The sequence below is a fragment of the Aotus nancymaae genome, unplaced genomic scaffold (genome assembly GCF_030222135.1).
Source record: "Aotus nancymaae isolate 86718 unplaced genomic scaffold, 86718_ANA_hifiasm-v0.15.2.pri h1tg000036l, whole genome shotgun sequence".
In the NCBI taxonomy this organism is placed as follows: domain Eukaryota; kingdom Metazoa; phylum Chordata; class Mammalia; order Primates; family Aotidae; genus Aotus; species Aotus nancymaae.
Window position 1 is genome coordinate 17,401,466 of NW_026988450.1, and position 25,824 is coordinate 17,427,289.

The window sequence follows — 25,824 nt, forward strand, 5'->3', positions numbered from 1 at the left end:
GAAGTGGAGTTTTGAATTTTTTAAACAAACATCAACACCTTTGGCTTGAGATAACAACAAAAACCAAACGTAGCCCTATCTTTTCTTTGTTTCGCTAGCATAGAGCAAGAGTGAAGAAATTAAACAGTGGGGAACAAGCCCGGCTAGTTCCCCTGCTGACAGGAGGGTGCGGGCGGTCCCGGCAACCCCCGCGCACGCGGCCAACGGCCGGGAGGTGCGCGCATGCGCGCTAGGGCTCCGCTCCGCCAACGCTTCATGCGGCAATTAACCGCCGCGCTCGGTAGAGAGTCAGGGTGGGTGCAAAGTCAGCGCTGGGATCCCACTACGAGAGGTCGCCGCTGTCGGTAGGAGGGGTCCTCAGAGTCTGGACTCGCTTTCGTCCGCTTTGGTTGTGAGGTGTTTTCCTGCCGTCTTCCCCTCACCAGTTCATCTCTGGTGCTGACAGGGCAAGGAGAGAAGGCAGAATCTGCGCCTGTTCCACGTGAAGCAACACTCGATGTTCGTTAGACTAAGGGAAGACAGGGAATTAGAATTTTATCGCTGTTCTCTCACCTAACGCTTTTCCACAGGCTTCTATTTCTTTTCCCGACTTCATCTACTTCCGTGAAAACGCGTCCACTCCCCAGGGCCTCCGCTTTAAGCAGTGACACTTAGACTTAGCTCTAGCTCTTTTGATACCACCGAACTCCAGGCCCTGATTTATGGCCCCCTCCTGCTTATATCTATCAGGGAGTCCCAAGAGCCCCCAAAGTCAGGATATCTAACGGGGACTTTTCCTTATCATTCATTCCCTTACGCTTCTCCTTGGGCTCCATATTTCCATTAGAGCAGCAGCATCCACCCATACCCATATTAAAAACCCACTTAGCTTTCGATTACTCTTCTCCGTATTGTAGGCTGATCACCAGGTCCAGTGTGCAATCTTTAAAATTCTAGAATCGATCTCCTCCATTCCATTTCGTTCCTCATGCCCTGGATCAGGCCATCCACCTTGTAAGAATATTGCAATAGGTAGAAACTGATCAACTCTCCCACTATTCCAGCCTGCTTTCCACATTGGCAGCAGGCACTGGTTTCTAAAATAAAAATCTCACTAAGGGCTAGGTGCAGTGGCTCATATCTGTAATCCCAGCACTTTGGGAGGACGAGACAGCTACCCAAGAGTTGAAGACCACCAGTCTGGGCAACATAGTAAGACCCTATCTCCATAAAAAAATTAAAAATTATCTGGGTGTGGTGGCGCCTGCCTGTAGTCCCAGGCTGAGAAGGGAGAATCGTTTGAGCTGGGGAGGTAGAGCCTGCAGCAAGCCAAGATCATGCCACTGCACTCCAACCTGGGCAGCATAGTGAGACCCTGTCTCAAAAAATAAAATTACTATAATATTCTCCCTTTTAAAAAACTTAGATGGTTTCCTTTTGCCTGTATAATCTTCATATACTTCAAAAGCATACATAATCTGGCCTCACCCAACCATTTAATTATCAATAGTCTCCCTTCATTCAACCCCAGAAACCTAATGTTCTAGTGAAGCAAAGATGTGATGTGCTGAACATGACACCGAGATCATTGTTTATGGCGACAGAGAAATAAACGCTAAAGTTTCATTTCTATCTTGTATCAAAAAGGACAGTCTCAATTATTTTTCTTTGGAAAGTAGGCTGAACTCCACGTAGTGGATGTGTGGATCCAGTAGTGTAAAACTCATAATGGGGGTGAGAAGTGACCACCTCTATCTCTGGAACACTTTCTCCTTCTCTTCACCTCTCCTCCAATTAGTGAAATAGTCATCTATCAAATATCATCTTAAAGTAGAACTCATAGCTTCTTGTCTATGACCCCACTGTCTTCAATCAAAATATCTTAAAAAAATAGAAAATATTATGACCCAAACACAAGGATGATCCCACATTTTGTAAAATATTTCATATATGTTGTTCCTTTCGTGCTACCTAGTATATTCATATTTCTATTACAGCACTTAAATTGCCATGTAATTGTTTACATATATATCTTCTCTCACTGCACTCTTTCTGAAGAATCGAGACCATGTTTTACTCATCTTTGTGTTTTTAGTGCCTAGGACAATCTAGTATCCAACCTATAGTAGGTACCAAATAAATATTTGGTAATGAGGCCAGGTGTGGTGGCTCACGCTTATAATCCCAGCACTTTGGGAGGCTGAGGCAGGTGGATCAATTGAGGTCAGGAGTTGAAGACCAAACTGGCCAACATGGTGAAACCCTGTCTCTACTAAAAGTACAAAAATTAGCCATGCTGGGTGACACGTGCCTGTTATCCCAGAACTCAGTAGGCTGAGGCAGGAGAATCGTTTGAACCCGGGAGGTGAGAGTTGCAGTGAGCTGAGATAGTGCCACTGCACTCCAGCCTGGGCAACAGAGCAAGACTCTGTCTTAAAAAAAAAAGCTATTTGGCAAAAGAAAACAAAAGTTTTTCTTCCCTTTGGGTAGGAATTTTTTTTAATTTGGAAATTTTACTTAGTTTTAGTTTGCTCTCAACTTTAATAATTTGTAAAGTCTTATTAGAGATTTTCAAAAATAAAATTAATTTTATTTCTAGATTTTCACATCGTTTATATGAGTTTTGCCACTGTAGCTTTTACCAACAATTGTAGTTTAATCAGTTAGAAACAGAGAAGAGTCATTAACCAGGAGAAAATGTCAAATCTAAAAATGAAAGAGGCGGCCCTCATCTATCTTGACAGAAGTGGAGGCCTCCAAAAGTTTATAGATGATTGCAAGTACTACAATGGTACGTTCAGCAAAGGTGGGTTATTTTTTAAAGTTTCAAATAAACTCCTACACATAACTATCCTGACTTTTACGTTTGTGTATTTTCACAGATTCAAAACAAAGCTATGCTGTCTATCGATTCAAAATTTTAATAAATCCATCTGATGTTGCTGAGTTAGATACTGAGCTTGGAAATCACATCTTACACCAACCTTTAAAAGCTGCTGAAGTTTTTCAATCAGTAAGTCAAAAAGAGAAATAATTTTATGCCACACAGAATTTTTGGTAACTTTTCTTTTGTTTGAAATTACAGGTCTGTTTTATTGCTGTTAAGACTCTCTCATTAATTGGACAATTGCAGACTGAAACCCAAGTAAGTTTTAGTTAAATTTAACTAAGGAATCTCAGGTACAAATTTGCATGATGACTTGTAAAGAAAATAGTTCTATATTCGTATATTTTTTTTATTAAAAAGGATACTACATTTTTTTCAAAGTTGAATAGAATATCTTACATATGCATCTTTATTTCTCGTATTACCCCGTGTAACATTAAACACGTTATAATAAACCCTTTCAAATATACCCAAAAGTAAAGGGAATAATACAAAGCACCTTCATATATCTATCACTTGGGTTCAATGTTACAATATTTTTCCATACCTGCATCATCAATGTTTTTTTCTGAAATATTTTAAAGCAAATCCCAGACATTCTATTATTTTATCCCTACATACTTTGGTATCAACCTCTAAAAATTATGCACATTTTTCTTATATAACCAGAATGCCTTCTACAAAAGTAACAATAATTCCTTGGTATTATCTAATATCCAGTTTACATTTAAATTTGCCCAATTGTTTCAAGAATATCTTACAACTGATTTGTTCCAAATCAGGACCAAAACAAGGTTCACACATCATAAGTGGTTCTTATATTTCACTAAGTCTCTTTCTATCTAGAGCCATTTCCTCTCCCTCCCTTTTTATACCATTGACTAATTGTCCTATGTTACATAATCTTGATTTGTCTAATTGCTTCCTACTTGTAGTGCTATTTATCTTATTTCCCTAACCTCATATTTCTAAAATAGAAGTTGGCTGTAAAGGCTTTTTAGATTTAGATTCAAATCATTTGACAAGAATATATAGTAGTTGGTGTAATGTATTACATATTGTGCTATATCAGGAGGATATAGTATCTATTGTTGCATTTTTAACAGTGTCACAATTGCTTAGTGGGTTCCTGTCATGTCATTCCGATCTTTCCATTATACAGTTTCCCATCAACTTTCACCTAATGGTTTTAGCTGCCATTGATGTTCATTGCCTAGAATCCGCTACTTCATTAGGAGTTGCAAAATTGCAATTTTTCTAATTTTAGCATTCTTTCTGAATTAGCTGAAATTCTTCTGTAAGAGTAATTTTCTCTGGCTAGGTGCAGTGGCTCACACCTGTAATCCCAGCACTTTGGGAGGCTAAGGCAGGCAGATCACCTGAGATCAGGAGTTTGAGACCAGCCTGCCCAACATGGCAAAACCCTGTCTCTTCTAAAAATAAAAAAAATTAGCCGGGCATGGTGGCGGGTGCTTGTAATCCCAGCTACTCAGGAGGCTGAGGCAGGAGAATCGCTTGAACCCGGGAGGCAGAGGTTGCAGTGAGCTGAGATCGTGCCACTGCACTCCAGCCTGGGCAACAAGAGTGAAACTCCATCTCAAAAAAAAAAAAAGTAATTTTCTCTTATCAGCTATTTGGTTACTCTGAAATATAATTTGTACAGAAAAGGCAGGGTAAATGTTTGACTCTTTGCCTTTATAAAGAGTAATGACTTAAATCTAGCAGCCTCCAGTAATGACCAATTTTTTTATTTTTTGGTTTTCCTTTTTTAAATATGAGGAACTCATGAACGTTTATATATGATATATTTCAATGAATCTCTGTCATTACTTTTGATGCTCATATTATCCTATCTTTTGTCATTGGGGGTCCCTTCAAATTTGCTCCTATGTCCTTTTGACACAGGCCATTTGTGAGAAGATACCCCAAGTTCATCTGCTATATTTTCTATCCGAGACCTGAAATCAGCCATTTTCCCCAAGGAATCCTTGTTCCTTTTAGTGAGAAATGATACTTAATAAGAGATCACAATCTGGACACTAAGCATGCTTCTTTGCTGCCCAGTTGACATTGTTTTCTAAGTCTTTTCAGTGGATATGGTCAGAAATTGTGTATATTTAAGGAAATATTATAAGTTCACAATGACATTTTCAGTTAAAATCTTAGATTATCAGATTTTTACTTCTTTAATTATATATTTGAGTGTCATTTCTCTAATGCTTAAAATTTTGGTTCCTAAGAATATTAATATATCATTACTTGATTTACTCTATAATATACTTACTATATTGTAATACATGTCAAATTGGATTTGCAATTTTCATTAATACCATTTTATGTTCTTATTAGATTAATATAGTGCTGAAATTATCACATTTACCTCCCCTGCCAAGTTATGGTCTTGATCTGTGTGAGTTTCCACTTGATTATACATCTCAGAGATTTTATATGATGCAAGGAATTGTGATTGCAATGACAACTGTAACCAAGTATACACAAGGTGCAAGATTCCTTTGTTCAGATGAAGCATGCCCTCTTTCAAAAGGTAAATATTAAAATGTAAAATCAAAACATTAAGCAATTGGCTAGGCACGGTGGCTCATGCCTGTAATCCCTGTACTTTGGGAAGCCGAGGAGGGAGGATCACCTGAGCTCAGAAGTTTGAGACCAGCCTGGGCAACATGGAGAAACCTAGTCTCTACAAAAAATACAAAAATTAGCCCAGCATGGTGACACATGCCTATAATCCCAGCTATTTGGGAGGCTGAGTTGGGAGGATTGCTTGAGCCAGGTAGGTCGAGGCTACAGTGAGCCGTGTTCATGCCACTGTACTCCAGCCTGGATGACAAAGCAAGACCCTGTCTCCAAAAAAAAAAAAAAAAATTAAGAATTTATTGTTTAATCCTAAATCATATTTACAATTAGTTATGAAACACTCACAAAATAGAAAAAAAATTGAATAAAATTTTATATCTCCTAATGTTTATATGTTTACTTTGCATAATCTTGAAATGCATTTTTCTCCTTTTCTCCCCCACCCCCATCCTAACAAGTGCGCCCGTATTGCTGAAGTACTTGTTCTTCACACATTATTTCATGACGTTGTGAATGAAACATTTAATGTCCCCTCTCAACCCTTTGGCTTAACATTAGTTTAGTCCTTCTCCAGGACTTCACCTTTATCCTCACCATCTCTCATTGGGTTGATTGACCCTCCTCTCTTCTCTCTGAACACTCTGCAAATGAATACCACAGGTGGAAATCTGTCATCTGCTTCTTACTGCCACATATAGAAATTGTGTGCTTAAGCATCCATATTGCCAGTGCCTTAGCACAGTGCCTGGCAAGAAACAGCCATCCAATAACTATTAATTGAACTACTCTGAACCCAAGTACAAAATTGAATTAATTCCATTTTGAATTAGACTAATTTTTTTTTTTTTTTTTTTTTTTTTTTTGAGACGGAGTTTTGCTCTTGTTATCCAGGCTGGAGTGCAATGGCGCAATCTCGGCTCACCGCAACCTTCGGCTCACCGCAACCTCCGCCTCCTGGGTTCAGGCAATTCTCCTGCCTCAGCCTCCCGAGTAGCTGGGACTACAGGCACGCGCCACCATGCCCAGCTAATTTTTTGTATTTTTAGTAGAGACAGGTTTTCACCATGTTGACCAGGATGGTCTCTATCTCTTGACCTCATGATCCACCCGCCTCGGCCTCCCAAAGTGCTGGGATTACAGGCGTGAGCCACCGCGCCCGGCGAATTAGACTAATTTTAAAGGACTGAAATAGCTAAAATCTGTTAGTGTGTGTAATAAAAAAGAGAATAAATATAAAAATTAAAAAATAACAGTAACAATAAAAAAAAAGCTAAATCTGAAAGCAAATGTATCTTACCACTGTTTTCTTTCAGGATTTCAGTACATAAGAGTGCATGTCCCTGGTGCTACAGAATCTGCAACAATAAGAAATGACTTTTTGTGTAATCTGTGTGCATCTTCACTTCAAGAAGACAGAAAATTTAGAGTACTTGGCGGTAATGTGCATATACAGTTTGTAATCACAATTTTTAAAATAGTGTCTGATATTTCATTGTGGAAATTAAATTGAATATATATTCTAATATCTAATTCTTTTTTGCTCTTTGCTTTAAGATAAACAAATAGTTGAAATAATTACCACAAAGGCACTTCATGCTTTTCAAGGATATTCTAACAACCAGCCATTTAGGTTTCAATCTCTTACAATTTTCCTAAGAGGTAAGTGAATTCTGTTTGAACTCAAATTGCTATAAAGATATAATTGGCTGGGCACAGTGGCTGGCTCATGCCTGTAATCTCAAAACTTTGGGAGGCTGAGGTGGGAGGATCACTTGAGACCAGGAGTTTGAGACCAGCCCGAGCAATATAGTGAGACCTCATCTCCACAAATTAAAAAATATAAAATTAGCCAGATGTGATGGCATGTGTCTATAGTCCTAGCTACCTGGAAAGCTAAGATGGGAGGATCGCCTAAGTCCAGATTTGGAGGCTGCAGTGAGCTGTGATGGTGCCACTGCACTCCAGTCTGGGAAACACAGAGAGACCCTGTCTCTTTCTTTTCTTTTCTTTTCCTTATCTACCAGCTGAATTCCAGACCCTGTCTCTAAAAAAAAAAAAAAGAAAGAAAGAAAGCTGGTTGGGCATGGCAGCTCATGCCTGTAATCTTAGCACTTTGGGAAGCTGAGGAGGGTGGATCACCTGAGGTCAGGAGTCTGAGACCAGCCTGGCCAACATAGTGAAACCCCTGTCTCTACTAAAAATACAAAAATTAGCCAGGGGTGGTTGTTCACACCTGTAATCCCAGCACTTTGGGAGGCCAAGGTGGGTGGATTACAAGGTCAGGAGATCAAGACCATTCTGGCTAACACAGTGAAACCCCATCTATACTAAAAATAAAAATAAAACAAAAAAAAACCCAAAATTATCCAGGCATGGTGGCACGCGCCTGTAGTCCCAGCTACTCAGGAGGCTGAGGCTGGAGAATTGCTTGAATCCAGGAGGCGGAGGTTGCAGTGAGCCAAGATTGCACCACTGTACTCCAGCCTGGGCAACAGAGCAAGACTACGTCTCAAAAAACAAGCAAACAAACAAAAATTAGCCAGGCATGGTGGCAGACGCCTGTAATCCCAGCTACTCGGGAGGCTGAGGCAGGAGAATTGCTTGAACCTAGGAGGCAGAGGCTTCAGTGAGCCAATATCCGACACTACACACCAGCCTGGCAGCAGAGCGGGACTACAGACTCCGTCTCAAAAAAAAAAGCAATTGACTTGTTTATGCTTATAAATTACAAATGGTGAATTACAAGTCTTTGGCCAGATGCAGTGGCTCACACCTGTAATCCCAGCACTTTGGGAGGCTGAGGTGGGCAGATCACTTGAGGTCAGGTGTTTGAGACCAACCTGGCCAACATAGTGAAACCCTATCTCTACTGAAAATTGAAAAAATTTGCCAGGCATGGTGGCAGACGGAAGGCTGAGGGAGGAGAATTGCTTAAACCTAGGAAGTGGACGTTGCAGTGAGCTGAGATCATACCACTGCACTCAAGTCTGGGCAGCAAGAGTGAAACTTCGTCTTGGGGGAAAAAAAAAGGAATCACAAGTCTTCTAATTCTTGAGTGTTTTAAAAAGTCATATTTAGTTAATATATCAATTATTCATTCAATTAAAATTATCATTTTAATATCACTTAAAATGATATTAGCACCTACTATGTCCCAAGCACTAAGCTAAGTCCCAGGGTTACAATTATTTTAAGACAATGATCTCCTATTTTTCTGTGTGTCTTACATAAATATTGGAGTTATTGTTTAGCTCTCTGGGGCTGGAGAGAAAAGAAAAAAAAAGAAATACCACTCTGATCTTCACAGAGATAAGTTAACCCTTGCTCATTCCTGTAAACATTTATTTCATAGCTTTATAATCAACCAAATTCTAATTGTGGAATGGAGGATCACAATTTTTAGTGTGTTTTTAAAAATAAATTTTGAATTCATGCAAAGTGTTGCCCAGGCTCTAGGTACAAGAGAGGAACCTAGCATAATGCAAGAGGGTAGACTTTGTAGGAAGGCAAACCTAAATGTGAATTTCAGTTCTGCTTCTTACTAGTTATTTAGCCTTCTGCAAGCTATGTAACCTCTTAGTTTCCTCATATATAAAGTACAGATAAGAATATCTTACAGGCCAGGCATGGTGTTTCACACCTGTAATCCCAACATTTTAGGAGGCTGAGGCAGGAGGATTGCTTGAACCATAGAATTTGAGGTTACAGTGAGCTGATTGTGCCATTGCACTACAGCCTGGGCAACAGAGTAAGACCTTGTCTCAAAACAAACAAAAACATGAATATTTTATAGCTTAAATAATGTTTTTACAACTACTTACATGTATTGTAGACAGTAAAATTATTTTCCTCCCAAATAAAATGATCACTTATAAGGTCATTTTTATTAACATTCCTTTTCATTGAATGCAAAGATGTTTCATCTTATATAGAATAATATTATTTTCTTTTGACCCTATTATAGAATAGTGTCTAGTTGCTGTATCATATGCTTCTTGAAGTTAATTCATCATTGCACATAAGAATCAAAATTTATCAGCAGTAAAATTGCATCAGTTTACATTATCAGCATCACTCTATATGGATATTATGCTAAACAAAAGTAAATACTCCAAACTCAACTACTGAATTGTTATTAGTTCTGGATCTTTGAACCACATGATCATGTACAAGGTTCATTTAGTGAATATGCATTTTCTTCTGTCTTTAATAACTTCAGATGAATTAGTGAATAAAATGAATATGGGAAATGAATATAAAATTATTGGAATTCCAACCTGTATAAAAACCTCACAAACTGCTGTCTGTATAGAAGCAAATAGCATAACTGTTTGTAATTCAAAAGGTAAGGAAAATGTTAGTATTATATATTAACAAATATTTACATTTAAATGTATTTGTTCAGCAGATAAGTATTGTTTGCCTGTGTGCTAGGCATTCTTCTAAGCACTAAGGATACAGCTGTAAACAGGACAGTCAAGGTTTCTGCTCTTAAATCATATGGCAGACAGTCAATAAACATGTAAAGTAAGCAAAAGACAATTTCAGATAGTAAGTACAGGAAGGAAATAAAACAGGAAAATGTGGAAACTTGCTAGCATGTACAACTCCTTGCTTTGGGCTAAGCCTTATTTTAATTTTTTAAATAATTAATGAGAAAAATGTTTCAGGGTTAGAGATTAGTTGAAGGGTTTTTCTATACCACCCTTTATTTACTAGCCAAGGCAATTCTGGGTTAACTGTTGTGGTCTGAGAAGAAGGGCTCAATAAAATAGCATCCTTTTCCTCAACTGAATTCTGAATCAAATCAAGAAATAAGATAAAGGCAGGTAAGGACCAAAATATCACCTTTATTACTGATAATTTCCTTTAACAACTCCAACATGCTTTAGCATTATGTAAACAAAAGTGGAGAGCAGATCTCTTCTTTTAACTTGGCTCACAAATATATAAATATAGATAAGGCTGGTTAAATCTTGAATAGAGTTGGATTTTATTTATAATCCGTATGTTCCTTGAATGGGCTATATATTTTCAAAGTGATCCCCAAATGCAGAAGGACCTGAGAAACAAAAGGAGGCAGACAAGTCCAGCTTGTCATTATAGGGTGGTTTTATTGGGGAACTTATGGACAAAAGCACTGTCTTGGGCAGCTGCAAGACAGACCCAGGAATTATATAGGAAAGGAGTACATATGCTTCAGAGGGATTGGATAGGAATTTGACCTAAGACAAGATTTACAGTAAGTATGAATTTATCAAGGTTGATTGATCTAAGGGCAGGATTTATGGTAAGTATATGCTCTTGCAAGAGGAACAATAGATCAACTGGAAATCTCAGTGCATTTGCAGATCTGGGGTTAATCAGAAGTCAAATGGCAGGTTAGCTTCCAAGATGAAGTTTCTTTTTTTTGAGACAGTCTTGCTCTGTCACCCAGGCTGGAGTGCAATGGTGCAATCTTGGCTCACTGCACCCTCCACCTCCTGGGTTCAAGCAATTATGCCTCAGCCTCCCAAGTGGCTGAGATTACAGGCATGTGCCACCATGCCCAGCTAATTTTTGTATTTTTAGTAGAGACAGGGTTTCACCATTTTGGCCAGACTGGTCTCGGACTCCTGACTTCAGTTGATCCACCCTCCTCAGCCTCCCAAAGTGCTAGGATTACAGGTATGAGCCACCACATCCAGCCCAAGATGAAGTTTCTTTAGCCTCCATACTGTGGATAATCATCAGTAGTAATAGAGACCCAAGTTGAATTTAAATGTAAGTAGATTCTAAGTACTTCTACTTACTTAAAAACAAAACTTCTTAAAAGAACAAAAATGTTAAAGAAAGAAAGCACTGATGAACTACAGAGGGTTTAGTGATTTTTTAAAATATTTTCTGCTAAGTGTTTAAAAATTTATTGATTTGGTAGCAGAACATGACTTTTCTATAGATGGAGAGTGTACTTTCTTATGCTGAACTTCAGAATGAGACATATTTAACTAGCCAAATGTGGCAAGAGCTGGACTAAAGTAGGCCTCTCTTAGTCCATGGGCATGGATGAGTAGAGGAAATCATTGCTCTCTGATGGCAGCCCAGAAAGGAGAATGGGACTGGGTTCTACATGCACAGCTGTTCCACCCAAACTATCAATTGGATAAATCACTCATTTCTTTCAGGAGATAGTGATAGGATGGAGAAGATCTAGAATTTTACAGTATACTACAGTGCAGTGCTTTCAAAGTAGTGGAATATAAATCTTTCCATTTAACAGTGACATTCAAATATTTCCCATTCTGCTTATTATTCTTCTTTGAAGGTGATACATAGAAATATAATAGCAAACACAGCAATTCAGGAGCTCCATGATCTGGTTTGCTCGCATAGATCTTAAAAGGAGAGAAATGAGAGATTTGCCTGCAACCCACAGCCAATCTGCGTGGACACACAGGGTGACTTCTTCCTTGCATTACATTCCCTGAGATAGAAATGATAAACTAGCATGACCTCAAATCATAATTTAATATCCTTCCAAGAATTTAAAGGCCAGGCACGGTGGCTCAGGCCTTTAATCATAGCACTTTGGGGAGGCCAACGCAGGAGAATCAATTGAGGCCAAGGGTTAAAGACCAGCCTGGGAAACATAACAAGATCTCATCTCTCTAAAAAAAAAAAAAAAAAAAAAAAAGAATAGACATTATTAGAACTATATTTTGATAACATTTTAGATAAAGGAAATCAGATATCTATAATGTTTTCTTGTTTTAAAACCCTTTCTAATATATATGTTAATATTTACTTTCAGTTCCTTCAGGAATTAGTGACAACTTGAGACGTCTTCTCTCCTTAACTTCAAGCTCATGCTGGAAATTTACAGCAATACTTGCCAATATCTTTGCATCACAAATTACTCCTCCTGGGACTTACAATTTGCTCAAGCTCTGTTTGTTGATGAGTCTGGTACAGACAACTGACCATAACAAGGAACTGGAAGATTATCTGGATATTTTGATAATAACGAGTGATACTCTACTTGCAGACAGGTAAATATGTGACATGAACTTTTACAAATATTGATTGGTCACAGATTTGCATACATCCTTTCCATGAACATTATTGCAAGAAGAATATTTAGAATGTTTCTGAGCCAGTATAAGTATTTAAATCAATCCTTATCAATAAAATTCAAAACCTTTGAAAGATAAATTGATAAGTGATAAATTGAATTACTCCAAGTTTCAACCAATCTCCCCACTAAGACTTTTGTAAGTAAAGACCTCCTTCCCAGTCTTCCTTTCTCCCCATTCCCTAGCTCTGTATTCTCTTTCTGTACTTCGTTTTGAATAATCTTCCCCCTAAGGAACAAACAAACCGTTTTCCTATCTTTCTTCAATATTCCAATCAATAATATTGACTCACTGCATCCAAATAAGGCTGTCAGAAGTGCTGTAATTAGGCTGGGCACAGTGGCTCGTGCCTGTAATCCTAGCACTTTGGGAGGCCGAGGTGGGTGGATCACCTGAGGTCAGGAGTTCAAAACCAACCTGGCCAACATGGTGAAACCCCATCTCTCCTAAAAATACAAAAATTAGCTGGGCATGGTGGCAGGCAACTAATCTCAGCTACTTGGAAGACTGAGGCAGGAGAATCACTTGAAACTGGGAGGCGGAAGTTGCAATGAGCCAAGATCCCACCATTGCACTCCAGCATGGGCCACAAGAGCGAAACTCCGTCTCAAAAAAAAAAAAAAAAAAAAAAAGAAGTGCCGTAATTACTGTTTGCGGGAAACATCATCCTAACTTTGGAGTAAGCCTCTACTCAGCATTTTGTGGCTCCCTACTGGCAAGTACCTTTTCCTTTAAAAAGTTGTTTAAATATTCACAAAGCCAGGAATAAGCTCCTTATTTAGTATCTTGTATGCAATTCCAAGGCATAAAATAAATTTACAAAATGAATTTAAAATAGAAAAATATGAAATTCAAATTAACAGTAATTTGATTGAACAGATTATGTTTTGCTAAAATTAAATTGCCACTAGTGATGTAAATATGGTACCAAATGCCCGGATTTTACCACTTTATTCTTCTATTAACAGAACAGAAGAGTATTTGTGGTCAGGAGTGGTGGCTTATGCCTGTAATCCCTGCACTTTGGGAGGCTAAGGTGGGTGGATCATGAGGTCAGGAGATCAAGACCATCCTGGCTAACACTGAAATCCCATCTTTACTAAAAATACAAAAAATTAGCTGGGTATGGTGGCACACACCTGTAGTCCCAGCAACTTGGGAGGCTGAGGCAGGAGAATTGCTTAAACTCGGGAGACGGAGGTTGCAGTGAGCCAAGATCGCACCACTGCACTCCAGCCTGGGCGACAAAGCAAGACTCCATCTCAAAAAAAAAAAAAAAAAAATAGAGTATTTGTTTCCTCACAGACTCACCAATTCTAGTATTATCAAACTTTTATTTTTGTTATTTTTTTGTTTGTTTGAGACAGGGTCTCACTCTGTCACCAGGTTGGGATACAGTAGCATGAGCATGGCCACTACAGCCTCAATCTCCTGGGCTCAGGTGATCCTCCAGACTCAGCCTCCTGAGCAGCTGGGACTACAGGCACACACCACTACACTGGGCTAATTTTTAAATTTCTTATAGAAATAAAGTCTCCTTATGTTGCCAAGGCTGAACTCCTGGCCTCAAGCGATCCTCTCACTTCATTATCAAACTTTAAAATTTTGCAATCTGATATGTGGAAAATTGTATTTTATTTTAATTTGCATTTATTTAATTGGAAATAACTTTTGGCATCATATAAAACTTATTAAACATGTATTATTTTTCTATGAACCTCCCATTCTTGATCATTTTTTTTGTTATGTTGTTTATTTGTGATTTGTGCTGCTTGTAAATTGAGGCCTTTCTCTCTTTTTCTGTTTGCCATTAACCTTTTGACTTTTTTTTAATGATATTTGGGGCTGTGTGAGAGATTGGTTTGTTTTTTTCTTTTTAGGTATAATTTATGTACAGTGAAATAATCAGATCTTATTATCATCACTAAAAAAAAAATCAACGAGTTTTGACAAATACATACACTCCTTTAATCACCACCACAATAAGATATAGAACATTTCTATCACCCCAGAAATTTCCCTCATTTCCTCTTCCAATCAGTTCCTGTCTCCACTGGTGATTTCTGTCACCATAGATTAATTTTCCTATTCTTGAACTTCAGATAATGAAATCATACACTGTATCCTCTTTTGGGTCTACTTTCTCTTACTCAACAAAATGTTTTTGAATTGAACCAATTGTGTACATCAGAAGTTCATTGTTTCTGTTGATGAGTAGCATTTCATTATATAAATGTACCAAAATTCACTTATCTATTCTCATAGTGGAAGACATTTGGTTTTGCATGTTTTGACTATTATGAATAAAGCTGCTGTAAACATTCTTGTAAAAGTCTTTTTGTGGACATGTATTTTTGTTATCTTGGGTAAATACCTAGGAGTGGAATTGCTGGATCATAAGGTAGATTTATAAGTTTTTGAGAAACTGCCAGTTGGCTGGGCATGGTGACTCATGCCTGTAATCCCAACACTTTGGGAGGCTGAGGAGGGCAGATCATCTGAGGTCAGGAATTTGAGACCAGCCTAGCCAATGTGGGGAAACCCCATCTCTATTAAAAGTACAAAAATTAGCCAGGCATGGTGGCAGGTGCCTGTAGATCCAGCTATACTTGGGAAGCTGAGGTACGAGAACTGCTTGAACCCAGGAGGTGGAGGTTGCAGTGAGCCAAGATAGTGCCACTGCACTCCAGCCTGGGCAACAGAGCGAGACTCTGTCTCAAAAAAAGGGAAGAAACTGCTAGTTTTCCAAAGTGGTTGTACCATTTTACATTTCTACTAACAATATAAAGAGTTCCTCTTGTTTCCATCTTTGTCAACATTTGGTGTTGTCAGCCCTTTTCATTTTAGCCATACTAGTGGGAATGAAATGATATGTAATTGCTTTTTTTTTTTTTTTGAGATAGAGTTTTGCTCTGTTGCCAAGGCTGGAGTGCAATGGTGCGATCTCAGCTCACTACAACCTCCACCTCCCGGATTCAAGTGATTCTCTTGCCTCAGCCTCCTGAGTAGCTGGGATTACAGGTGCGTGACACCACACCCAGCTAATTTTTTGTATTTTTAGTAGAGACGGGGTTTTTTCACCATGTTAGCCAGGATGATCTCGATCTCCTGATCTCATGATCCACTCACCTTGGCCTCCCAAAATGCTAGGATTACAAGCGTGAGCCACCGTGCCCAGCCGGATAAGTCATTGTTCTAATTTGCATTTTCCTGATGACTATTGATTTGAGTTATTTTTCATGTGCTTATTGGCCACTCACATAACTTTTTTAATGAAGTGTCTGTTCAAGTCCTTTGTTCATTTTTTAGCTTAGTTGTTCTGGATGCATGTCCTTTGCCAAATGTATGTATTATAAAATTTCTCTCCAGGTATAAAGGTTTTTTAAAAATTGTCTAAACGTATTTTTGATGAGCAGACTTTTTAGTTTTGATGAAGTTCAGTTTATTATTTTATTTTATGTTTGGTGTTTTCTGACTTCTGTTTAAGAAATCTTTGTCTATCCCAAGGTCATGAAGAGTTTTTAAATGTTTTCTTCCAGAAGCATTATAATTTTGGTTTACTATTTATTTATTCATGTAGAATCAAGTCTTGCTAGGCTTGTCTCAAACTTCCAGGCTCAAGCAATCCTCCTGCCTCAATCTCCCAGAGATTGGTAGGAAGCATGAGTTAAAGTTAATATTTTTCACATGCATTATCCAATTTTTCCACACTAATTGTTGAAAGATTTTCCTTTCCCCATTAAATTGTTTTGATACTACTGTTCAAAATCAATCAAACAGGGTAAAATCTGGGTATAAAATTGAACTGGGTGTAAATCTATTTGAACTCTTTTCTAATACTTTGAAAAGTATTTGTCTATACTTATACCAATACTATACTCTTTTGATTATTGTAACTTTATGTTCAGTCTTGAAATCAAGTAATGCACCTTTATCCTTCACTTCAAAGATTAAAAAAAAATTTAGATTCTTTACATTTTTTTTTTTTTTGAGAGAGAGTTGCTCTGTTGCTCAGGCTGGAGTGCAGTGGTGCCATCTCGGCTCACTGCAACCTCCGCCTCCTGGGTTCAAGTGATTCTCCTGCCTCAGTCTCCTGAGTAGCTGGGATTACAGGCACATGCCACTCTACCTGGCTAATTTTTGTATTTTTAGTAGAGACAGGGTTTCACCATATTGGTCAGGCTGGTCTCAAACTCCTGACCTTGTGATCTGCCCATCTAAGCCTCCAAAGTGCTGGGATTATAGGCATGAGCCACCGCACCCAGCTTGATCCCTTGCACTTTAAAATAATTCTTAGAATCAGTTTATTTTTTGAGACAGGATCATGCTCTGTTGCCCAAACTGGAGTGCAGTGACACAATCATGGTTCACTGCAGCCTCACACTCCTGGATTCAAATGATCCTCCCACCTCAGCCTGCCAAGTAGCTGGGAACAGTGGCATGCATCACCACACCTGGCTAATTTTTTAGTTTTTTGTAGAGATGAGGTCTTGCCATGTTGCCCAGACTGCTGTTGCACTCCTGGGCTCAAGTGATCCTCCCACCTCAGCATCCCAAAGTGCTGGGATTGCAGATGTGGGTCACTATGCCCAGCCAAATTAGTATGTTAATACCAACCAAAAATAAACCTTTGAGTATTTTTATTGAAACTGTATTTAACTTGTAAATCAATTTTGGGGAGAATTAACACCTTAATAATATTGAGTCTTCCAATCCATGAATATGGCATATCTCTCCATTTATTTAGGTCTTCTTTAATTTCTCTCAGTGATAGTTTTATAAAGGTCATGCAAATATTTTGTTAAATTGGTTCCAAAAATATTTGATATTTTTGATGCTACTAAAATGGTAGTGTTTTCTTAACTTCATTTTTAATTGTTTGTTATGAATATATAAAAATACAATTTGATTTTTGTACTTTGACTTTGTATTCTGTGACCTTCTGTGTATCAGTAGTTTTAAAAGTTCCTTACCCAATTCCAATGTGTAGCCAAATTTAAAGCTCATTGTCCCATATCACTAAGCACTCAGCCTAACTGCCTGTTAGAATCACCTGGGAGAATTTTTAAAAAATATTTATGGCTGTGTCTCACCCCCAGAGTTTCTAATATAAGTGGTTTGTGTTGGCACTTAGCATTGGAATTTGTTAACTCCCCCAGGTAAGGTTAGTGCAGACTGTAGTTGAGAACCACCCCTTATAGGCTTGCAAAGATTTCTTTCTAAATATTGCTCTCTCATTTTATATATCTTCAAACTAACATCCAAATTCCTTAGAATGGTACATGCACTAGACATATTTTATACCATCTACCTATTCATATCTTACCCTTTTTTGCACTGCATGTCTATGCCTACTTTTGTATCATCCCCTTTTATATCACGTCCATGTCTACTCATCATAGTTGATTGTACCAGCAAGCTATGATTTCTGTGGCAAAGATTTGAAAGCTAAGCTAAGGTAATCATATTCCTTTTTCAGAATTTAAATTTGGGATATGAAGAGCTGAGGCAATTAGCATAGAGATTAGAAGCCAAAAATGACATATCAAGAATTGCCATGAGACAGGCGGGTGCCCAATGCCTATAGTTCCAGCTACTTGAGAGACTGAATAGGGAGGACTGCATAAGCCCAGAAGTCTGAGGCTGTGTGTGCTATGACTGCATCATTACATGCTAGCTAGGATGATGGATGAAACTCTGTCTCTTAAAAAAAGAAAAAAAATTTGGCTAGACACAATGGCTCAAGCCTATAATGCCGGTGCTTTTGGGAAGCCGAGGCAGGGGGATCATTTGAGCTCAGGAGTTTGAGATCAGCCTGGGCAACATGGTGTAACCCTGTCTCTACGGAAAAAAAAAAAAAAGAAAAAAAATTTAGCCAGGCATGGTGGCTTGTGCCTGTGGTCCCAGCTACTTGGAAGGCTAAGGAAGGGGAATCGTTTGAGCCTGGGAGGTGGAGGTTGGAGTGAGCCGAGATTGCTCCATTGCACTCCAGCCTGACGACATGTGGAGGTTGCAGCGAGCCAAGATCACGCCACTGCACTCCAGCCTCAGCACCTGAGACTCAAAACAAAACAAAACAAAAACAAACAAAAAAACCCACAATTGCCATGATACAGAAGCAACAGAGTGATAGTTTTGATGGGACACTAGCAAGCCTAATACAAAAATTCTGAATAGCAAAAGAAAGCAATCCATAAAAACAAGAGAGCCTAATTCAAATGTCATCTTTCTCTGACTCCATTCCAGGAAGAAATAATATTTCCACTCCCATGGATTTTTTTTTTTTTTTTTTTTGAGGCAGAGTCTCACTCCATCACCCAGGCCAGAGTGCAGTGAAGCAATTTCAGCTCACTGCAACCTCTACTTCTTGGGTTCAAGCAAGTCTCCTGCCTCGGCCTCTCAGTAGTTGGGATTACAGGCGTGTAATTACAGGCCCAGCTAATTTTTTTGTTTTTTAGTAGAGATGGGATTTTGTCGTGTTGGCCAGGCTGGTCTCAAACTCCCGACCTCAAGTGATCCACCCACCTCAGCCTCCCAAAGTGTTGGGATTACAGTCATAAGCCATCACACCCGGCCACCATGTATGTTCTAAAGACATTTTTTAGTACATATCACATTATATTTTAGTTTTTTATGTCTGTCTTCTTAGACTCTGAGCTTTCCAAGTTAAGGTCCAGTTCTCATATATTTTTTGTTTTGTTTTTTTTGTTTGTTTGTTTGTTTTGAGACAGAGTTTCACTCTTGTTACCCAGGCTGGAGTGCAATGGCGCGATCTCGGCTCACCGCAACCTCCGCCTCCTGGGTTCAGGCAATTCTCCTGCCTCAGCCTCATGAGTAGCTGGGATTACAGGCACGCGCCACCATGCCCAGCTAATTTTTTGTATTTTTAGTAGAGACGGGGTTTCACCATGTTGACCAGGATGGTCTCTATCTCTTGACCTCGTGATCCACCCGCCTCGGCCTCCCAAAGTGCTGGGATTACAGGCGTGAGCCACCGCACCCGGCTTGTTTTGGTTTTTGAGACAGAATCTTTCTCTGTCACCCACGCTGGAGTGCACAATCTTGGCTCATTGCAACCTCTGCCTTCCAGGTTCAAATGATGCTTGTGTCTCAGCCTCCCAAGTAACTGGGACTACAGGCATGCCCCAGCATGCCTAGCTAATTTTTGTATTTTTAGTACAGACAGGATTTCACCATGTTGGTCATATATATTTTTATCCCTAGCACAATAGCTGGTGTATCACAGTTGCTCAGTAAACACAGAATAAAATTAAGTTTAATTTAACATTTAATTTTAATTTAATGTAATTAACATTGTGACTTTTGAAAACTATATAATAGTAATGAAAAATTTATTTTTTTCCCTAGGCTTTTGAATTTTAGCATAAACCTTGTTCCTCGTGGTATACATCATCCAGTCTCTACTGAAATTTTTCCCACTTTATCCAGGAATAAGTATGGAACTGGAGCAGTTAGCATTCAAGCTGGCAGTGCTTTGCTAGCTAAAGGTGGTATCTGCTTTATAGGAGACTTGGCTTCACACAAAAAAGATAAACTTGAACAGCTTCAATCAGGTAAACAACAATATTTTTGAAATTAATTTTCATCTGTTTAACCTATATTCTCATCCATGTTGAGATACTTAACAGTTAGAATAGTATTGCATGTGTTTGAGGGTTTGAGAAATTATATTAGATGCCATTTCTCATTTTATAAGCAAAAACAAATTTAATGTGCAAATGCACTGTTTTAGCCTTTGCTTTCAGTGTGCTAACACAGGAGCTTGTAATGGACCAGATTTATTTCTTCTTCTTGTCTTATTGCATTAGCTATGACTTCTAGGATAAAGTTGAAAAGTGATGGAGAGGGGACATCCTTACCTTATTCCTGATCTGAGTGGGAAAGCTTCAAGTTTCTCACCATTAAGTATGATGTTAGCTGTACATTTTTTGTAGACATTATCAGTGGAAGTTCTTCTCTATTCCTAATTTTCTGAGAGTTTTAAAAATCATAAATGGATATGGGGTTTTGTCAAATGCTTTATCTACATCTATTAATATGGTCATGTCACAGGATCCTTCGGGTGTTGCTTCTCCAGCCAGAAACCTCTGTGTCTGGCAGCACCTCTGCTTGAGTTTCACTCTTGCCTGCTGGACTTGTTCTGCCCACTCGGGCCAGCAGGCTGTGCTTGGCTCACACTACCGGTCCAGATGGTCCAGATCCCACACCTGCTGAGGGCAAGCCAGGCGCAGAGCAGCAAGTGGTGTGTGCATGAGCGAGCATAGGGTCTGGCCACTGCGTACAGCCAGGCACACCAGCTGCTTGTGGCGGGGCAGGCAACTCCAGGCGCTGGCGCAGGTGCTGGTTTCATGCGAGACTGTAGCCAGAACAGGCATACTGCAAGTGGCCTCCACTGTGGGCCCTGGTGTCTGGATGAGGGGAACGTGGTGGCAGCTGAAAACCTGAGACACCAGCAACTGTGGAGCCCCAAGGGGTTGGGGGAAGCATGCTACAGCTCTCTCGTTCCTGCTGTCCACAGCTCAGTGAATGGGGGCACGTGTTAACAGCTCTTTTAGTCCATTGCCTCACTCCAGCCCATGGCTTCTGGGCTGGCCCAGCCCATCACCACTTTCTGTCATGTGGAGCAGCCACCCAAAGCTGGCAGAGGGCAGAATAATTATAGTGTTAAAGCTCTGACTCAGGAAATCCTGAGGTCTGGGCCTCCAGAAGGGACATTGCTCTTCACTCCCACAGTCCAACAAACAAGAGTGTGTCATCACTCACAGCTCGGCGAGCTGGCTAGGAAAGTGTTACAGCCCTTTTTGCTCCCACTCAGCTCAGCAAGCCTGACAGGAAAGTGTCATAGCCCTTTCTGTGCCTGCTGTTCAGCAGGTCCCAAGTTCTTGTCCCATGTCCAGGAAGAATCAGCTTATGTGGACAACTGAAGTGTGAGCAAGGTGGAGAAGAGTTTTATTGCATGGTAGAACAGCTTTCAGCAGACAGGAGACCCGAAGTAGGTAGTTCCTAACCACAGGCAGGTAGTCACAACCTGTGTCTGAGTCGTTTTTTTTTTTTTTTTTTTTTTTGAGACAGTGTCTTACTCTGTTCCCCAGGCTGGAGTGTAGTGGCACAATCTCAGCTCACTGCAACCTTGCTTCCCAGGTTCAAGCAATTCTCTGCATCAGCCTCCCAAGTAACTGGGATTACGGGTGCCCACCACCACGCCCAGCTAATTTTTGTATTTTTAGTAGAGACGGAGTTTCACCATGTTGGTCAGGAGGCTGGTCTTGAACTCTTGACCTTGTGATCTGCCCAACTCGACCTCCCAAAGTGCTGGGATTACAGGCATGAGCCACCACACCCAGCCGGAGACTGGAGTTTTTATGGGCTAAGAATGGAGGAAGTTTTTAAAATCATAAATGGATGTGGGGTTTTGTCAAGTGCTGATTGGTCCATGTGCAGAAAAAGCACCATCTGATTGGCTAAAAGGCATTAAGGAAGTTCTCACTCCAGGTAGTGAACTCCACTCAGAACTGGCAGCCTGTTTTTCAGGCTTCAGGCTGTCTCCCTCCTGAAGGTTCCACCAAGGACCTGCCCCTATCCGTCCAGGAACCTGTCTGCCTTCTGCCACTATCAATCATATGATTTTTCTTATTTAGCCTGTTGATATGATGGATTACATAAATTGATTTTTGAACGTTGAACCAGCCTTGCGTACCTGGGATAAAGCTTACTTGATCATGGTGTATAATTCTTTTTCTACATTGTTGGATTTGATGTGCTATTATTTTTGTTGAGGATTTGAAAAATCTATGTTCATGAGAGACATTGGACTGTAGGGTTTTTTCCTTATAATGTCATTGTCTGGCTCTGTATTACAGTAATGCTGGTTGGGCAAGATTTATAACTAGCAGGGATATGGACAGCCTTGGACTGGGCAAAGAGCAGTCAGAGCCTTGCCTTCTTGGCGTATCAGCATGAATGTACAAGTACGCTCAGAGCACATAGCATATTGTCTCACTTTATAAGAGAATGCAGAAATTAGCTGCACCCAGTGGCTCACATGTGTAATCCCAGCACTTTAGGAGGCTGAGGCAAGAGGATTGCTTGAGACCAGGAGTTCCAGACCATCCTGGGCAACACACTGAGACCCCATCTCTACAAAAAAAGCAATAAAAACAAAATGAGAGTGTATTAGTCTGTTTTTATGCTGCCAATAAAGACATACCCAAGACTAGGTTATTTACAAAAGAAAGAGGTTTACTGAACTCACAGTTCCACATGGCTGAGGGGGTCTCACAATCATGGCAGAAGGTGAAAGGCATGTCTCGTGTGGTGGCAGACAAGAAAAGAAAGCTTGTTCAGGGAAACTCCCCCTTTTAAAACGATTAGATCTAGTAAGACTTATTTGCTATCATGAGAACAGCATGGGAAAAACCTTCCCCCCATTATTCAATTACCTCCCACAAGGCCCATCCCACAACACATGGGAATTCAAGAAGAGATTTGGGTGGGGACACAGCCAAACCATATCAGAGAGTATAGAAATTGACCCACATTTTATAGTCAATTGATTTTTGACTACAGCACCAAAGCTAGTTAGTGGTAAAAGGAGATTTTTTTCAACAAAGGATGGTCAAACATCTGGCTAGTATGGAGGAGGGCCTCAGTACAATTGCACTTGTTACACACTCATAAAGTTGTCCCTGCTAGTATGTTGTCTCCCCACAAGAGCTTGGCATTTGGTTTAAAACTCTGCTGTCATCATCTTCAAAGTTTTAATAATTTTATCTTTGTATTGTAAGGAAGTCCAGTGAGTCATTGGCACTTGAGTGTGAATAGAGGAGACAGATGCATGCCTGTTTCAACTGTGCCTTCCTGCCCTATTTCATACAGCATTTGTGATCACTATGAAGCTTTCATAACACATTTGATTTGTACTATCTTTGATTGTTGCTGGACTCCCACGTGTCATGGGTGCACTTATATTTCCATAACAACACATTTTCAACTGAGTAAGAGGGAGTGCTAATAACCCCAAGTGGTCATGCTTTTCATTTGAACTAGACATGCTTCTAATGCAGAAAGAAGGCAATGGCCTTTTAAGAAACACAAATGACCAAGTAGTCCTATCATACTCTTTCTTACTTGGTTGCTTCCCTGTATTTGCCAACCACTCACCCTGAAAATGCTGACAGGAGAAAAAAGAAAGGGCAAATCCATAGTTCCTTGTCTTTCCAGTCCTTCCTCACTCATCAGTAAGCTGAAGGTAGAGAGCATTGGTGAAATGTATGCATATCAAGAAGTAAAATGTATGCATATCAAGAAGTAAAATAAAAATTGTTTTGTGCAGCATTTCCACTGTTCTGGTAAAAACAAAATACATATGAATGTGCAAAATACTAGTGGGTCCACAAATGAGATAAATGCTCATATATTTGCATTGTACAATAGAAAGATAAGAGTATTGTACAATAGAAAAATAAAAAGCACCAGGTGCAGTGGCTCAGCTACTCGGGAGGCTGAGGTGGGAGGATCACTTGAGCCCAGGAGTTCTGGGCTGTAGTGTGCTATGCTGATCGGGTGTCCGCACTAAGTTCGGCATCAATATGGTGACCTCCTGGGAGTGGGGGACCACCCGGTTGCCTAAGGAGGGGTGAACCAGCCCAGGTCAGAAATGGAGCAGGTCAAAACTCCTGTGCTGATCAATAGTAGGATCGTGCCTGTGAATAGCCACTGCACTCCAGCCTGGGCAACATAGTGAGACCCCGTCTCTAAAAAAATAGAATGGCAATTACTACGATTACATTTTTTGTAACAGTTTTATTGAGATTCACACATCATACAATTCACCACTGAAAGTGTATAGTTAAGTGCTTTTTAGAATAATTCAGAGTTGTGCTACTATTACCACTAACTTCAGAATATTTTCATCACCCCAAAAGGAAGCTCCATACCCATTAGCAGTCAACCCCCAGTCCCTGCCTCCTGTCACCTACTCCCAAACAGTCCCTGGCAAACACTAATTGCTATCTGTTACTATATATTTGCCTATTCTGAACATTGCATACTTAGTCTTCCCTCAGTATTCTCCACGGATTGGTCCCAGGGGCTCTCAGGAACCAAAATCCACAGATGCTCAAGTCCCTCATATAAAATGGCATAGTATTTGCATATAATCTATGCACATCTTCCCATATACTTTAAATCATCTGTAGATTACTTATAATAGTCAATACAATATAAATACTTTGCAAATTGTTATACTGTGTTGTTTTTTATTGTTATTATTGTTTTATTTATTGATTGGTTGAATATTTTCATCAGTGGTTGGTTGAATGCAGACCCTTCAGACATGGATGGCTGACTATAAATGAAATCAAATCATATGTGGTCCTCGTGACTGCCCTGGTCTCTTTCTCCATCTTCTCCTTCTCCCTCTCCTCCTCCTTCTTCTCCTTCTCCTTCTTCTTCTTCTTTTTTTTTTTTTTTCTTTTTGAGACAAGGTCTTACTCTGTTGCCCAGGCTGGAGTGCAGTAGTGTCATCATACCTCACTGCACCTTTGAACTCCTAGGTTCAAGCAAGTCTCTCACCTCAGCCTCCCAAGTAGCTGGACCACAGTAACATGCCACAATGCTTGGCTAATTTTTTGTAGTAACAGGGTCTTGCCAAGTTGCCCAGGCAGGTCTAGAACTCTAGGGCTCAAGCAATCCTCCGTGTAAGCCTCCCAAAGTGTTCCTTTTTTTTTGAGATGGAGTCTTGCTCTGTCACCAGGCTGGAGTGGTGCGATCTCAGCTCACTGCAACCTCTGCCTCCCGGTTTCAAGTGATTCCCCTGTCTCAGCCTCCTGAGTAGCTGGGACTAAAGGTGCACGTCACCACACCTGCTAATTTTTTGTATTTTAATAGAGACGGTGTTTCACCAGGTTGGCCAGGGTGGTCTCGATCTCCTGACCTGAGGTGATCCACCCGCCTCAGCCTCCCAAAATGCTGGGATTACAGGCATGAGCCACCATGCCTGGCCTGTTTGGGTTTTAAGTGGGAGAGGGGAGGACAATTAATTTGTTTTTGAATGTGCTGAATTTGAGATACATTTCCCCAAGTCATTGTAGTTCATATTATCTGTCTTTTCCTCTCTCACTCCCACATGGATGGCCTGCTTTCTATCATTTTTCCCCACATAAAAGAACATGATTTAATTTTAGCCTCTCATGTAAGTCTGTATTATATGACCAATCTCTTAGTCCACTG

At 39.9% G+C, this 25,824-nt stretch overlaps 1 protein-coding gene across 1 annotated transcript in view; it reads left to right on the forward strand.

Moving 5' to 3' along the window:
- Positions 1–2,542: 2,542 nt before the first annotated feature.
- Positions 2,543–25,824, forward strand: part of MCMDC2 (minichromosome maintenance domain containing 2) — a 47,057-nt gene continuing 23,775 nt past the window's right edge. The window contains exons 1-9 of the mRNA XM_012463685.2: positions 2,543–2,770; positions 2,862–2,992; positions 3,065–3,124; positions 5,216–5,411; positions 6,775–6,897; positions 7,016–7,120; positions 9,681–9,806; positions 12,252–12,489; positions 19,942–20,147. Of these exons, the coding sequence (XP_012319108.2) occupies positions 2,677–2,770; positions 2,862–2,992; positions 3,065–3,124; positions 5,216–5,411; positions 6,775–6,897; positions 7,016–7,120; positions 9,681–9,806; positions 12,252–12,489; positions 19,942–20,147 (1,279 nt within the window). The 5' untranslated portion in view covers positions 2,543–2,676. The remainder of the gene's footprint in view (positions 2,771–2,861; positions 2,993–3,064; positions 3,125–5,215; positions 5,412–6,774; positions 6,898–7,015; positions 7,121–9,680; positions 9,807–12,251; positions 12,490–19,941; positions 20,148–25,824) is intronic.